General features: G+C 44.9%; 1 protein-coding gene across 2 annotated transcripts in view; it reads right to left on the reverse strand.

Annotated features, from left to right (window-relative positions):
• TMEM201 (transmembrane protein 201) overlaps nt 1-16,069 on the reverse strand; it is a 274,511-nt gene that overhangs the window by 60,817 nt on the left and 197,625 nt on the right. For both annotated transcript variants that reach the window (XM_086921392.1, XM_086921393.1), the window contains one exon: nt 10,925-11,136. In XM_086921392.1, coding sequence (XP_086777518.1) covers nt 10,925-11,136 — 212 coding nt within the window. The remainder of the gene's footprint in view (nt 1-10,924; nt 11,137-16,069) is intronic.

Consider the following 16,069-nt stretch of genomic DNA (forward strand, 5'->3'; position numbering starts at 1 on the left):
GTATTTGCAATCTGTACCAAAATAAACAGTGCACATAATTTATCAATTGAGTCTATGCCTTTAAGAGGTTCGAAGCCTGCTGGCATATACAGAACAATTGTTGGTGAGCGTTTATCGTCCCTTCAGCGTGCCGAGAAGTCACAGCCTCGCGGGTCCGCTTTGACGCAGTGGGGCTTTTTTGCCCCACTGTGTGAACAGCCCTTGTGCATGCCCGATGGTGTACGCATCTCGGACACAGGCGCTGAACTTGGAGGCGGTGAGTCGCTGTTTTGATGGGTGCGAGACTACACTGCAACCCACTTGGGATTAAAAACTTTTAATATTGCATTAGAGATGAGCCAGCTCACTGGAGTAATACTATGGACAACTATGGAGTCCAGGAGGCCGAGCGGTCAGCCACGCCCACAGGGGCGGTACATCAGATAAAAATGGTTGCATCTGTGGTTCACTAATGTTTGTAACTTTGCGTTTGAAGAAGTGCAACATGCACGAAACGTGTCGGCTTGGTGTTATGTCAGAAGTGAAGCTCTTCACTCGTCATTGTTTGCAGCCTCGAAGTAAAATTTAAGCAGATACTAACCTGTGTGCGGGCTCTTTCGTAAGGGAGAAATGTATATTTTGGCCGATACACGGCATTATAGAGTATGGGACCATCTAAGGCATTGGTCCCTTTTGAGCCCTGAAATGGTAACCATTACTGTGAATTGCACGAAAAAATACATGTGCAACAGCTTAACCTCGTTATGACATTTATAGTCTTTATACGATCTTATGTTATGCTGTCAGCTGTTATTCAAATGCTAAGTCTGTATAGCGTTTTAACCTATGATTATGAAGGCACTTCAGTTTGCAATTGTTGATGTAGGGTTGCGTCTGATAAAGTTATCATTGTTACTAGCAAGATGGCGTGTAACTTTAGTACATTGAAGTCCAACCTTTGTTTCCACTGACCATGTGACTCGCTGTACGTGGCTTCAAAATGGCAGTTTCATGGCGTTAACATTTGAAAACATCAGACTAAGGCATCGCCGAAACGCGTCGTGTTTTACTTGTTCCCGCAATACCTGAATTTAAAGGAATTTGCTACTGCTTTGATCCCTGTTGAGTGCCTTTTTTTCTGCTACTTGAGAGGAGCGGGGAGTGAGCGTCATATATATAATTTGTCTGTACAATGTTCATTTGGCTTTTTACAACTGAAAGAATCATGCTACTGACAGATGTAACAAAATGGACTGAATAAGCAATGCGAAAAAATAGTAATCTATATCGTTATTTGTTGATAAGATACAAAAAATATCTCTTACAGGACAAACAATTGTTACCAATCTCTAAAAATATGGTTTAAATTCAACGCAAGGAGATTAACTGTGATATGGTTACACTTAAACATAACCAGTGACGTCAGCGGCATCAACATTCATTTTTTAGAGCCTGGGACCTTTTTTCCCACTATCAAAATGAATAGGAGTACGAGTCACAGGAGGCAGACCGAAAGTAAACATACACAAATGGTGACAAAGAGAGCAAGCATTTACAATGCAATAGCTCTTGCATGTACCAGAGTTTGAGCTATGGGCTTTGTAAATGACAATGCCTTTTATTTATGTGTTTTAAAAAACCTGCAAGCGGTGCATGAATACGCACTTTTTACTTACAGTCCTTGCTTATAAGAAGCAAGGCCGGCTGTAAAAGAGGCGCAGTTATTGCCAGCCTTGCTTCTCGCAAGCAATGTTCATAAGTACAGAGTGCGTGCTTACGCACCAAATGCAGGTTTTCAAAACACAAAAATAAAAAACATTTTCCTTTACAATGCCAATAGCTCCAACTCTTGGAAATGCGAGACCTATTACATTGCAAATGCTTGTTAAAATAATAGGATTTTAAAAGACAGAGGAATTCCAGTGAGCCACAAGGCGAGACAAGTACTTTGAGAGTCTGCTAACAACTGTGCAAACATCTGAATATGCCTGTAGCACTTAAAACTACTGAACCAGATTACTCATCTGACCGGGTCACGTCAATTGTAGTGGCTAAATGGAAAAGCAGGGAGATGCTCCTGTGCACACATAAAGGTCTATGAACAAAAATGTTTTAATAGATGGTCATCCTTTACCAAAGATATTTGAGATTTTTGCACAGATCGGATGAGAAAGGAACTTTGACCATTGATTTCAAGACAGGACACCAGCAGATTAGCTTGTTTGAGGAATCTAAATCCCTCACCATGTTTGTAACGCTTTTTGGAACTTTGCTACTTTCAAATGCCTTTTGTTTTGGCCTTAGCTTTTCAAATACAAATGTAATTTATTCAGAAGCCAAAGTGGAGTACCGTCATTTAAAGACTACATCTTGCTTTGCAAGCACAGTTTTTGACCAATGGTGTGAATTAATTAGGATACTAAGAAAGGATCTAGCAAGTGCCATTTAAGAAGCAACTCAATCTCAGAATGTAGAACAAGTTAAATCATTCTTAGGTCTTTGTGAATATTGTGCCCGATCTGTCAATGGGTTTGCAATTATTATTGAATCGTCAAAAAGCTCATTGCCCAATGGTGTTTAGTTTGTGTCGGTGGATGTGGAAAAGGCTGCATTTGAGAATACCAAGAAGTTAATAGATCAATGCACTAGCTCTTAAAGTATATGTGAAAGGGAATACCCTGTGTGATCAAGGTAGAGGAGAATGCTATGGGCATATGGTTGGTCCTCACACAAATAAATGGTAAAGTTGATTGTACAAAAGCTTTGGCTTCTAGATCTTAAAGAAAGTCAGAGCTATACTACATGGCAAAAGAGGCTCTCCTGCATGAATGGGCTGTGCTTAATTTCCAATCTTATGAGTGGGGAAAGAGTGAATAGTATGTACTAATCACAAACCTCTAGTTTATCTCTTAGGTGGGAAAGGCAATGATTACGAGATGGTTCGTTTTTTACCATGAATTCAAAAGTTCAGTTTTGAATCCCATTTTATTACAGATAGAAACAATACCAGGGCATGTTTAAACTAATTCAAGAATGGGGGACAGGTTGGGATCCAAAGTCCAAGCCAGGTTGATGTTTTTCCCAACTACTTGAGTGTTTGAGAGGAGTAGAGGCTCCATAACGGATCTAAAAGGATCAAAAAAATAGTGTGATCAATTTGCATGGGTTGTGTGATGCTGACAAAATGGTGGCTGGTGGTGGATTGATGGAGATGTTGCCTTGCAAGTTCATTATGCTTGTAATGAGCTTCAGAAACTGATGGTGAAACTAGCCATCGTCACTTACCACATTTAAGTAAGGGATCACAAAGACCCAAGAGAGTTCCTAAGAAACCTGATTACATGAATCACTGTGGTCTTTATTAAGTCTATATATGGTTTATGACTTTTCTTTACTTTGCATTTGTTTAAACTGTTATGTTTGATATTGCTTTGTTTTTATTATTTTGTTTTTATTGGGGTACGTCTTGGTAGGGGTCAGGGGTAAAATGTTTGTGGGGTCAATGATGCATGTTCAGAGTTAGATTCTCAGCATTCCCTGACGTCTGTCATGAAGTGGTTGGAGGATTTCATGAACAGTTCAACGCTCATTCGAGATCCATCCTGTCACTGGCAAGCACAGCTGGCTTCTTGTAGTTGTCCCACCAATAAAGCTCTGTTCATCATCACCAGTGATCCTTTGGTTATTTAACACATTGCACTTGCCTTAAGGATTTGAATGGGCTCTTCATTAACTGTGACAAACCATATTGAGCTTCCATCTTCTTGTTAGATATCAAGTGAGCAGGAAATCCCAGGAAAGACCCTAGTCTAATTGTTTAATGTCTTTAGTAGCCTATAGGAATGGTCGAGTAAGGATAGGATGACATTTTGATCCAGCTGCAAGATGTATGTTTAAGTTCGGACCTTGCTAGCTCTCTTAAGTAAAGCAATACTAAATGAAGATGGACAGAAAAAGTTTCAAGACCTCTAGATGAGAACCATATGCAGAATCTTTGCCATTTTCACTTATACATGCAATTTGTTGACTCAGCCCTTGTCTGTGCAAGAATGCCTCTAGAATGCGCAAGACTATGTAGTCAAGAAAACTAATACTCGGGAGTCTTGCTGATGGCTTCAGCTATCCTGGGCAGAGTGCAATTCTTGGTACTAGTATCCTGGGAGCAAGTTGGTATGATCCCAATAGAATGGCATCTGCGTCCGGGAGATGAAGTAGTTTGATGAACCAATATTGTTTTGTTGAGTTCCCATTTGTGGTACATCGGTTTTGTTTGGCTGAGTGGACCCACGTGGTCGTCTTCTGCCTGCGGGGCTATGCGATAGTGCATGGCCCAAGGCCATGGAGCTTTCGCTGGTAACAGTTTGTGTTCTTGTTCTGCGCTGCTTACTCATGTAGAACACTGAAGTTCTGTTTACAGTCTTTATCACCAAGAATTAACCTTCCATGTAGGCTAAGTAGGAGTGTTGCCTCCATCCAAGAGCCCTCAGTTCTAGACTTGATGTGTATGCTAGTCTCCGGTCAAGACCACAGACCTTTCACAAGGGCATATTTGATCAGATGTGGGACCCATTTGTCCAATGTTTTTCCCCAATTGTTCCAGAAAGCAGATCTCATCCTGTTCATGGGCCATGACTCCAAGAACATAATTGATGTTACTAGATGTCAAGAGCCAATTGCTACATCTAGCATTGTGGGTCTTGAATTAGCTCTTTTGAGCTTTGATTGTGGATGGGTGTACATTGCCACTGATGTTGGTCTCTAGGATGTTGATGCCTATAGACACTTTGTGATTCAAGTTGGTAGTGACTTCCCCAAAATCATTCTTAACACTATGGCTGACTCCTCACTCATGCCTTGAAAGGGCAGAATGCCCCCTTGCTGTAGCACTGCAGAGGATCAGGCAGTATTTGTATCGGTCTGTACGGGTTGGAAAATGTGGCCGATATGTTTTCCAAATAATTCGTCTACGTCAACAGGCATAGCAACAATTGCCTTTGGATTTCTGGACTGTAGAATGTGGCATGGAGCCATCCATGACGAACCTCATTTTAGCAACATCAATGTCAGAGTCAACTGTAGCTGCAGAACCTCTTGTGCCCTCTGAGAATAGCTTCACCTCTTGCCCTCTGGCAATAGGTGAATATATGTTGCAATGTCAGACAAATTAGGAAGTTGTACCTTCCCAAGATGGGTAAGGAGTTTGGCGCTCATATAAATGTGGCTACTATGGAGAATACTCTAACCAAACAAATGAACGGGGTCTTGGGTGTCCAATTAGACATACTAGGGTGATGTCTGCATCTTTACTTTTATCAAGTCTTGCGACAATTGTTGCAATCAATGATCTCCTTTTTGGGGGTGAGGTGGGTGGGGGGGGGGGCGCGAGTAGTTGTTAGGAACGTGTGGAGTTTGTTTTGCTAGCAGACATTTGCACCATCAAACTTGCAGGGGAACGCCAGATTGCCTGGTGGACAGCTCCCAACAAAGTAACAAAAGCATCTGAAGGGCATCGTTAAGAGGCGCTCAGGGAATGTTTGGCCTGAGTGAAGGACCTCTGTAAGAACATTGGTCTTGACTGCTAAGGTGGGAAGCAGCAGGTAAATGACTTTAGCTGCCTACACATTACCGTTTTGTAATAATCACACTAGGGTGTGAGAGAAGCACCCCCTAGTTCTGCCACTGAAGAGGGAGAGGTCTAGGCCGCCAGCATCTTGTAACTAGTTGTAAGAATTCTCCTCATGGTATGGCTGCCCAATCTAATAACCCACGTTGTCATGGTTATCCAAATCTGTACAGGTAATGCAGAGTTAGCATTTTCTCTTGTGAAGGCTCAGATGGCAGAAGCTGCGGCTCGACAGCGGGAGGAGAGACCTCAGTTGAGGTCGGACTAGTGCTGACTCAGAACAATAGGCCTAGTCTTCAGGCATCAATGGAATAAGTACTAGCGTCTAAGTGCCAACCAACACCGACCTTGGCATCAGAGGTAGAGTTGGAAGTGGCACCATGATGGGTCTGGAGAGTCTAACCGGTGCAGAGGGAGTACTGGCCGGCAGTATCTTTGATGATGGGTCTCGTGGTTCCATGGGGTCCAAAGGAATGAAGAGTCGGATCATGGCCTCCTGCATAGCGGATGGCCCCGGAAATTCTGGATGGCTGGAACAAGTTGTGGGATAGGATCTGACAGACGGACTTTGGAAGCGAGAACGAAAAGGATAGCGCCGTCCTCACAGGAAAGTGAGAGTGGCGGGAAGGGGTTACGCTCTGCTTGGCCTTCTTGTGCTTTTTCTTCGAAGTACCTGATAACACAGATCAAGGCAAAGACAGAGTTCTTGAATGACTCCTGCAAATTCTAGATTTAGAACGGTATTGAACTTTCAACTTGGGGTGGTCCTGTCACGGAGTCTTCTAGTGCTTGGCAATGTAGAGTTTTGTATTCACACAAGGGGGCTAGAGGAGATTTTAGGACCTGCGTGTGCCACCTCCCCACTCAATCATATCACAAACAAGGCCATGGGTTAAAAGAACGAGAGGTCAGAAAAGTGACTGGGTATACTACTACACACAAAGGAAAATTCCCTTTTAAGGACGGGTCCCCTCACACACCAGAGGTGTCATGCTTCATCATAGGGGTGCTTCCTCGCGTGAGAGACCTAGTCTCCACGCGGACTACAACCCCCTCGCTACAAGGGAGGAGCTCAGGGATATTTTTATTAGAAGGGGACGGCTGCATTGCTAACCCCGTACCCACTTTTAATCCCTCACATTACAGCACTGCACTTTTTTCACCACACCAGGCTCACATCGGGGTTTAGTACACCTGTCCCCTTCTAATAAAAACATCTGTTAGCTCCTCCCTCGTAGCGAGGGGGTTGTAGCCCGCGTGGCCTTGTTTGTGATATGAGTGTAGAGTTTAGCCCCGCAGTCTTGGATAGTCTTTAGGTTAATCAATGTGCAATCACTGCAGGCATTAGAGATGCAACTCAACCAAATGTAAACCTGGTGAGGGTTTGTCAGACATTTGTTTGAGATGGTACCTACAAGGTTTAAAATCTGTCGATTTGGAAGGTGACATCTCCTGTGCATATGGTTTTACAAATTGAAAAGGTAATCTCAAAGAGACAAGAAGCTACTCTGGATCTGCGTCCAATATTATGGAAAGGAATGTACCTACGTCAGCGTGCAGGAGTGGCGTCTATATAGGCCCTGCACGTCAGTACGGAGCCACCAACTGGCACAGAGGGACTGCTGAAAAATTTCCAGATCCAGTCTGATGCCTGGGGAATAGTCAGAAGGTGAGGAATCTGCATCTAAAAGTCTATCTGAAGAGACCCGTAGTATGACAACTGGGTCAAAATGTCGACATATCTCTTGTTTGACCTGAAGCAGATCAAGACTACTACCAATTGATTTTGCTTGTATAAACCAGATATTGAAAGGGACCACAGATGATTTTGGCGTGATTTTATGGCAATGTAAACACCAAACCATAAAAAGCACTTGCCTATGTGGCTGTGGACTGGTGTTTGATGGTTAATGTTTCACTTGCAGCCGGATAGTCAACTAGGTCTTTTTTTCCACAAAGGTTGGAGAGCGGACTGTTGACGCATGGAGTAGGTCAAGGGCATTGTGAAAGAGGGATTTGACGGAGAATATTTCTACTTTACCTCACACTCTGACGAGGAAGAGATCTGAGGGAGGGGTCTAATTTTGTAGGAGGTTTATATGAAGTAGGTACAAATTTGTCTCGTCAGACCTTCAACACCATGGAGAATTCTGGGCATTAATGTGCCCGTTTGTCCTACCTAGAAGAACTACTCTGTACAGACTTGTACCAAAAGCCAATTGGCTTTAATTTCTGTAGCCAGGGGAGCCTACCCCTGCAGTCTTGGCCAATACTTTTCTCCAGGTTTTCTTTCTTCGAATCTTATGGGTCAGCTAAAAGCAGGAGAAAGATATTATTTGCTTTGCATAGGTATCACAGGCCTTAAATACACTCCAATGTGCCACGTTTACAAGTTATCCAGATCAAGAAAGTAACAGAGGGAGTAGTACATACAAAGCACTTAGAAAGGTTATTTCAGAAGCAACTGAGATTTGTATAAATACAGTAGGCTTATCAGTCTTAAGGGTAAACAAAGCTCTGGGGCTCCCCTTTCCTGTAATGTGATGCAGAAATCAGAGGTGATCTGGCCTCTGGTAGGGGTAGGATTGGACAACTCACTGGCTGTAGTTCACCTTCTTTTCACTGAGGCTAGTGTGTTGCTAAAGAAATGGGTGAAAGATGTTCAGATATTCCAGGGTCACTCTGGAACTCACATCTCAGGTAATGACTGAAGCTGTATTTAATATGAAAAGAATGATGAATTCACACGTCCTAATAGGGCAGGGTGATGGACACTTGTTGGGACCCCCCAAAGAACAAGTTACTTAGCTTCGGTAATGAAATATCTGTAAGAAACATAGGTTATAGATTCCTTACCCTAGAATTACCCCCAGGCGTCAGACTGAATCTGGAAAGTTTTTTTCGTCAGCAGTACCTCTGCACGTCGGAAGGTGGCGTCGGTCGGCTCTGTGTTTGTCGTTGGTCGCCGGGATGACGTTGCAGTAGCTACTTAGACGCCGCCCTCACGCGCTGACACTAGTTCTTTCTTTTTCCGTGCCAGCCAGCGCAGATCCGGAGAGAGACCACATCTGGAGAGATCGGTACCTCCAGTCACTTTTTGACTGAACTTTTGAGCGACTTTTGTCAAAGTCTTTTTGAGTCCTACGACTCCTGGATGCCCGGCTTCAAGACTTGCGGTTCCTGTTCTCAACTGATGTTGGTTACAGATCCGCACAGTGTGTGCCTCTTTTGCCTTGAACTCGACCACGACTCCAAGTCTTGCTCAGACTGCCGGTCCATGGCTCCGAAGGCTTTGCGGGAGCAGTCCCGAAAGCTTCTTGAGCCCCGGCAGTCTACTCTGCACCGTTAGAGGTCCCGGTCGCGAGGGAGGTCGAGGGATCGGTTGCAGAGTCATCATCATTCATCCTCTAAGTCTTCTCACTCTGGGTCAGGTAAGTCAAAGCACAAGAAGAAGTCGAAGAAGCATTATAGCTCTTCGACTTCTCACCGTCAGTCGGCTGACGAGACAAGGGATGCGGGCGGTGCCCCTTCCGTGACTCTGCGTGCAGTGCCTGAAGAGCAGACTCAGTTTCCCTCCCTTCCCTGGAAGCGGAGCGATTCCTGCCCAGCTTCGTAAATTTTACGAGGCAATGCAGGCCCGAACCCGCTGACGCACCTTCAGGCCCTGCAGACTCGGTTGGGGGGCCTAGGCCTTCTCCACAGACGGCTCTGGCGCCACAGGTCCCCCATGGATCCAGTCCTGGATCCAGATCAGCGCCGGCTACCATATTATTATGCCTCCACCGGCGCCGCTTCCTCCAGCACTGCACCCGAATTAGACGCCGGTTGTGCTCCCGGCCTCCATCCGGATGTGGATAGGGAGCTGGATCTGGTGCCGAGCAAGGTTTGTGCCCCTGTTCAGCCCTGGTGTCCCTTTTAGGTCAGATTGGCACCCAGAGGATGAGGAGGAGGACTGGGAGGGGTCAGGTGACCCTCTAACCGACCAGTTGGAGTATGATCTGGACTGGAGAGAGTACCTGGGTGATGCCAGTGGTCTTGATACCTCCCCTGACCTTGGCATGTTGTCTCCTCCTACCGTGGCTACGGAGGAGGGAGCGTCATACACAATAGTGTTGCGTTGGGCGGCCGAGGCTCTCAACCTCGAGCTCTTTACAGGGGCGGCCAGGACTAACCTCCTGATAGAGGCGCTTCAACCACAAGGGAGCTCTTCGGAGCCCCTGCTGCCGTTCAATGAAGCCCTCACCGATGTCCTTTTGGGCACCTGGTCCAGGCCCAACACGGGGGTTCCCTTGGATTGTATGGTTGCCCGACACCACTGCACTGCTCCGGGCGACCCCACTTTCCTCTCCCAACACCCCACCCCTGAGAGCTTGGTGATCCAAGCCTCTACCTTCAAGAGCGCATTCCCTACCGCTCCACCAGATAGGGAATCCAAGAAGCTGGATCATCTTGGGAAGAAGATTTTCTCTTCCACCAGCTTGGGACTGCGGTCGGTGAACACTGCACATCTATTGGGCCGTTATTCCCACTCTGTGTGGGACACGGTTGCACAAGTGCTGCCTCAGTGATCGGAGGAGGCCCGGACAGTGCTCTACCAGGCTGTTGCAGCTGGGAGGGATGCGGCAAAGTTTACCATCCGTTGTGGGCTGGATACCACAGACTCTCTAGGCAGGACGACTTCCATGTCGGTAGCCCTTCAACGCTATGCCTGGACGAGATAGACTGGCTTTTCAGGAGCTGTCCAGAATACCTTCATGGACATGCCCTTTGTTGGCCGTCGCCTTTTTGGCGACAAAGGGGACTCCGCTCTAGAGCATTTCGAGGACTCGAGGGCTATGGCCAAGTCCTTGGGCCTCTCCAGCCGTAAAGAAATGGCTGAATTAGTGACAATTGGTTTTCAGGACTCATTTAGTGGTCAGGAAGAACAGACAAAGGCATGTCATTGTCATGGGCTCCTTACACTGCAATGGACAGTTCAGTGAAGAGGTGGGAGAGCACCACAATTTCTATTGTTCTATAAAAAAGCTTTCTGTACTTGTGGGCTAGGACCACGGTGGCATCCGATTTATTTATTTTACATTGGAGGACACTTAGTAGAGCCAGATAAACAATTATAGTGCAAAACTAACTTATGAATGTTGAAAATGCAAGTAACAAATTAAGGACAATAGCTATCACAATTAAATGTCTCAAAAGCTGCTCTCAAATCCATGACCTATCTTTTGTGAGAACAGAATAAATACCTTCTCCCCTCTTTGGCAACAGAAGACATCAACATCACCTTATTTAAGTAACAACATTACAAGAAACTTCGATGTATACCTGCTCTGGCCAGAGATGGGATGGTGCCAAGGGAAAGCGCCCTATTCAGACGTCCACGAAGAGAGGAAGGGGAGGATCGCCGTGAGGTGCGGTAAAGGTTCTGGTTCATCATCTGGAGCATGCTTGGAGGAGTCAGCAGAAATTGCAATGAATCAGAGGAATCCACTGGAACTGTATTTTGAAATGGAGTCAATGAATCACCAGAGAGAAACCTGCAAAATGAAGACACTGGCTCAACACAATAGATGTTACCCACTGGACACCACAAGTGGGCATCTACGCAGCTGAAGTCTCAAGCCCAGGAACCTCACTTTTCTAAGACAACTGCTGAGGTTTGTCCAATTACACTGTACCATGGGCATTAAAAAGTACAAAAAAAACCTTATAAATAAAATAAAAATGTGGTACTACCCCTTAGCTACCCACCCATAGCACAAAAGAGCCCAGGTAAGCAGTTGCTACGTCATCATATGACAGATTAACTGGTCACTACATAATATCGCAGAAACTCCTGCATGCCGCTGTGCACCGGACACCATGGAGGAGGGAAGAAAAGCAGATTGAAATGATGGGCAGCTTGACTATATCCAATGAGTGGTTCCACTTACGTGCACAATGATCTTTACATAGAATTAAATTGTTAAACACCAACCAGTTTCTCCCAAAACAGGAATTACATCCAATGGTTTTGGTCCCAAGTGCAACAAAGCATTATGAGAGGAGTAAAGGAGGCGTTCCAATTCCTGCTCTCAAGTTATATTAAAAGAAAGCACACTTACCTGCACAGTATGAGTGGACACAACCCCTTGGAAGAGGCAATCTCTCCTTGGCCACAGAGAACATCAAAGTGTCGGCATTTATCAATTCTCTAAAGGCAGATTACATCTATACTTGGGAGAGTTTTGCAAATGTCCTTTTGGATCCTCTCACCTGCCAGGTTTGCAATTCAGACACCTAAAGTGAATGCAGGTCTACAGGACTCTGGCAAAATCAAGAATCTTGCTCTACTAAATCTATTTGAGAGGGAACTCACAGATTCTTGACAATATATTGAAGATAATCCTGGACACACAATCTCATTTGGAAGGATGACTGGCGAACTCCTTAATTACAATTGGCAAATACACATGTATGGTTTTAGGGCTATCCAGAAAGGCACGTGTACGCAGCCTAGGCATCCAATCAGAGACAAGTTCTTTTGCTTCATAAAGTTAACAACAAATGGACAAATTCAGTGAATAATAATCCTCCCCTGCCATAGCAAAGCATTATCGGACCACTGCATAAGAAGGAAGGACAATGCAACCAGCAGAGAAAACAGTCAAACAGCAGCAGAACTACCCTCAAAAAGCACTTTGGGCAATTCATTTTAAATCCTACATTCCATGATGTGAAAGATGCAGAGAAGAATGAAAGGCAACCAGACATGTGGTAAAAGCGCCAATCATAGATGAGTATGAAGGGAAAAGCAATAGAAAGGACATCATAAAAGATTTTTAACGCCAAAAGGATAAACAATTTATTATGTGGGAATATTCACAAACTAAAAACAAAAACCATCTCTTTGATAGTGTAACCAGTTAGTGTCCCATCATTGCTAGATCTTGAGAATCACCGGACAGGGGGCAGAAGCATCAAACGTAACGTGCCTTGGTTATTTAAATACATTAAAAAAATAAAATAAAAAAAGGGATGCCAACAATGAACATTTTCTTTCACTGACCCATATTCCATATATGAAAACGTTTAGAGCAACCCCCTTTCCTTGCGCTGTCCAATACCAGTGGCATCCAACCCACCTAAGTATTCTACAACTCCACAGTTTTGTTTTAGTGAGCAGACACAGCTGCCTGCTCCAACAAGTACCTTACTCAGCCATCCTTTGCCAGTGACAAATTGAATAGGACACCTTGGTAAACATACTAGAGCTACTGCTGGCCAGCAATCTTTAATTTGTTTTTCAGATCCGATGACCTGAAACTGTTAAAACTATGAATTAAAGATGTGGGAAAAGCCATAATATGCAGAGATATCCCGCAGATAAAGAACGCTATTTCTGTTACTGTTCACATTGATGTAGCTACTTCTGAAATATTTGTTTAAACAAATAAAGATACCAGCAGTAGCTCAGGAACGTATGCCAACAGTATAGAAAAATGTACTTGCCTGCTTCAGACGTTCTCCAGCATCCAAATCTTTATTACATTTGAGAAATTTCAAACATTTCTGCTAATTTGCAGGATTCTGGTACACAGAATATGAAATCTGGAATTGTTCATTAAAAAAAAATTACAAATCTACGTGACCACCTCATTTTGTTTCACGTTTATCTTTTAATGCAAACACATTAAAAAACCTACCCAAAAATAAAACCAGTAATATGTAGAGCATCAATGCTACCTACACACGGTTTTCCTTCTTTGAAATTGGAAAAAAACATGAGAACAATGACCCATGCTGGAGTGAGCCATTTAGATATGGGGTTGTAAAGCCTGTAGAGGTATTTGGAAGCATGCTTTCAATCCAAGATCAATTTAAAATGTCCCTCCAATTTACAACTGCATAAGTGTTCTTAAAGCAGTAAAGATTTGCATACAGGAGTGCGGAATGCAAGTGTGACAGGTCGAACTAATATGTATTAATGCATGGAAAGCAAATACACTGCTCAGTTAGACAGTGTTTCCTCATTCCTCCAGATGAGTGTAATGCTTGCTGTGTCCCGAGATAACATAACTTACCTGCTGTAACACTCTTTCTGGTAGAGACTATCTAGCTGAAGATTCCTCAACTTTTGAATAATCCTCAGGCATCAGGCTGGATGTGGAAACCTTTCAGCAGTACCTCTGCACCTGAAGGGGACGCCGCTGTGGAAATGATGTGCAAGGCCTATATAGGTGCCATTCTTGCGTGCGGACGTCAGTTGGCTTAACTGTCTGCATCCCCAGACGCAGGGCCCCAAAAGCAAATTGGTTGACAGTGTGCAGATTCATAGACTTGGGAACTTAGTGGATAGAGTCGAATCACAGAAAGGGGAGGTTGGAAAGGTTGTGGGGAATCTGCTGCAAGTCTACGAGAAAGCCTGTTACTGAGGAGAAGTAACTTGTTCTTCTGATAGGGACTTCTAGCCAAAGATTCCTCACCTTTGAAATAGATATCAAAAGCAATACCTTTTCACAAGTAGGTCCTTGAATGGACTCAAACTAGAAAGTCACGTAGGACAGAGAGGGAATGCCCCTCCCAGCGAACCAGACTGCCCAGGCAATGAAGGTTTCAGGAACATATGAATCCGCCTGGCAAATGCCTAGGACAGGGAGTCTGCCATACAATGCAGTGGTGGCAGCTTTGACCCGAGTAGAAAGATCACACAGCCCTTCCGTGGCTGTTTTTTTTGCCAAGGAATACACCTGAAGCGCACTCACATGCTGTGCCAAGGTGACGGCAATGAAGAACACAGTCTTGATAGTAAGGAGCAGTAAGAGATCCATATAGCGAGTGTCTCGAATGGAGTGCACATCAGGCATGTCGGGAATAGATTATGGTTCCATTGAGGTATGGTAAAAGGAGAAGGGGGAAAACCTGTTGCTACTCTTTATATAAAAATAAAAAAATAAAAAACAAATTGCATCATAACCAGTGACTTAAACAACGAGGGCTGATCAGGCAACCCCAAGAAGGTCAAAAAGAATGAAAGTAACCCTTAACTGTTCCTAAAGTAAAGCCTTGCCAGGCAAGAGACTGAACAAATAGGATAATTTGCCCTGGATGTGGTCAATTTGGTGAGTACCGCACCAAGTCACAAATCTGCCCCAACTACAGGCGCATACAGGTTTCGCCAAGGGACGCCTAGCTGCCAAGATGACAACCACCACCTCCAGAGGAAGGTCGAAGCTGTTTTGAGTCTCTGCTCAATCTGCAATCATGAAGGTGGAGATTACAAAGGCATTGGTGCAAAACCCCGCCCGGTTGCTGCGAGGGCGGGTCCTCCTAGAGGGGCATCCTGATTGGAGGACATATACTCAGGCCCAAGAGTTCTGGACATTTAATTTTCCCTACCTAATCTGGAGCCACTAGGAGGACTTGAGCCTGGTCTTTCCATATATTCTTTTTCTACTCTGTAAATGAATGGCATTGGTGGAATGGCATACTGGAGTCCTGAGTTCCACTTGAGGCCTTAGAAACTCAAATGCGCAGAAACACTAACATCGGACGTTCTCAGCGGTGAATAATAGATTAAGAAAAGGTTCTCCCCATTAGTGGAAGAGACCTTGTGCCACCTCCCGATGTACCAGCCATTCGTGGTCCAGCATAAATGGCTGAGCTTGTCCACTCGTGCATTCAATGATACTGCCAGGTGGTTAACCACCAGGAAATTTCTGAGGTGGTCCAGTTATTTACAGAGGTGCAAAGCCTTCTGGTACAGAGTTGGACTCTACCCCACGCGGTTTGCTGCACCCCATGGACATGGTGTGGTCAGTGGGCACCTGTACCAGCCTCCTTTTGATGGTCGCAAGGAAGGCTTTTAGCACTAAGTAATTGGCCCTCAGCTCCCTGAAGGTTTATGTGGAACCGAGACCACAGGCTTCACCTCTCCCAGATAGTCATACAGCTGAGAAGCGATGCAACGCTCACCATTGTCAGTTCTGGGTGGGGAAGGGAGAGGGGTCTGCCCCTGAGCCAATTGTGGTCCACTAACCAACACTGCAGACCTCTTGCAGTCTCCTCCGAAATCCAATTGAAGAGGTCCCCATGATATTTGGCCCACTGTGACTTTAGGTCCCACTGCAGAGCCCACATATACAACCTGGCCTGCTGGACCAGCAGGATTCAGGAGGACATAATTCCTAGTAGTCTCAAAATCTAACTCACCTAAATCCAGGACTAAGGCTGCAAGATTGGGATCATAACCGGAATGTCCTGGACTCTTCCAGGGGAAAGGCATAAAACTGAACCATGTCCAGAATGGCTCCGATGAAGGGGAGCATCAGAGGATTCCGCTGCGACAGTGGCATGTAAATAGTGAACCCCAAAAATGACAGGAGGTTCGCCGTAGTTTGGAGGAGAATGATGTCTGCCTGGGACGAACACCCAGTCGGTCGTGGAGGTAGGGGAAGATTGGCAAACCTGACCTCAGTAGGTGCGCTGCAG

The sequence above is a fragment of the Lissotriton vulgaris genome, chromosome 5 (genome assembly GCF_964263255.1).
Source record: "Lissotriton vulgaris chromosome 5, aLisVul1.2, whole genome shotgun sequence".
Classification (NCBI taxonomy): Eukaryota; Metazoa; Chordata; class Amphibia; order Caudata; family Salamandridae; genus Lissotriton; species Lissotriton vulgaris.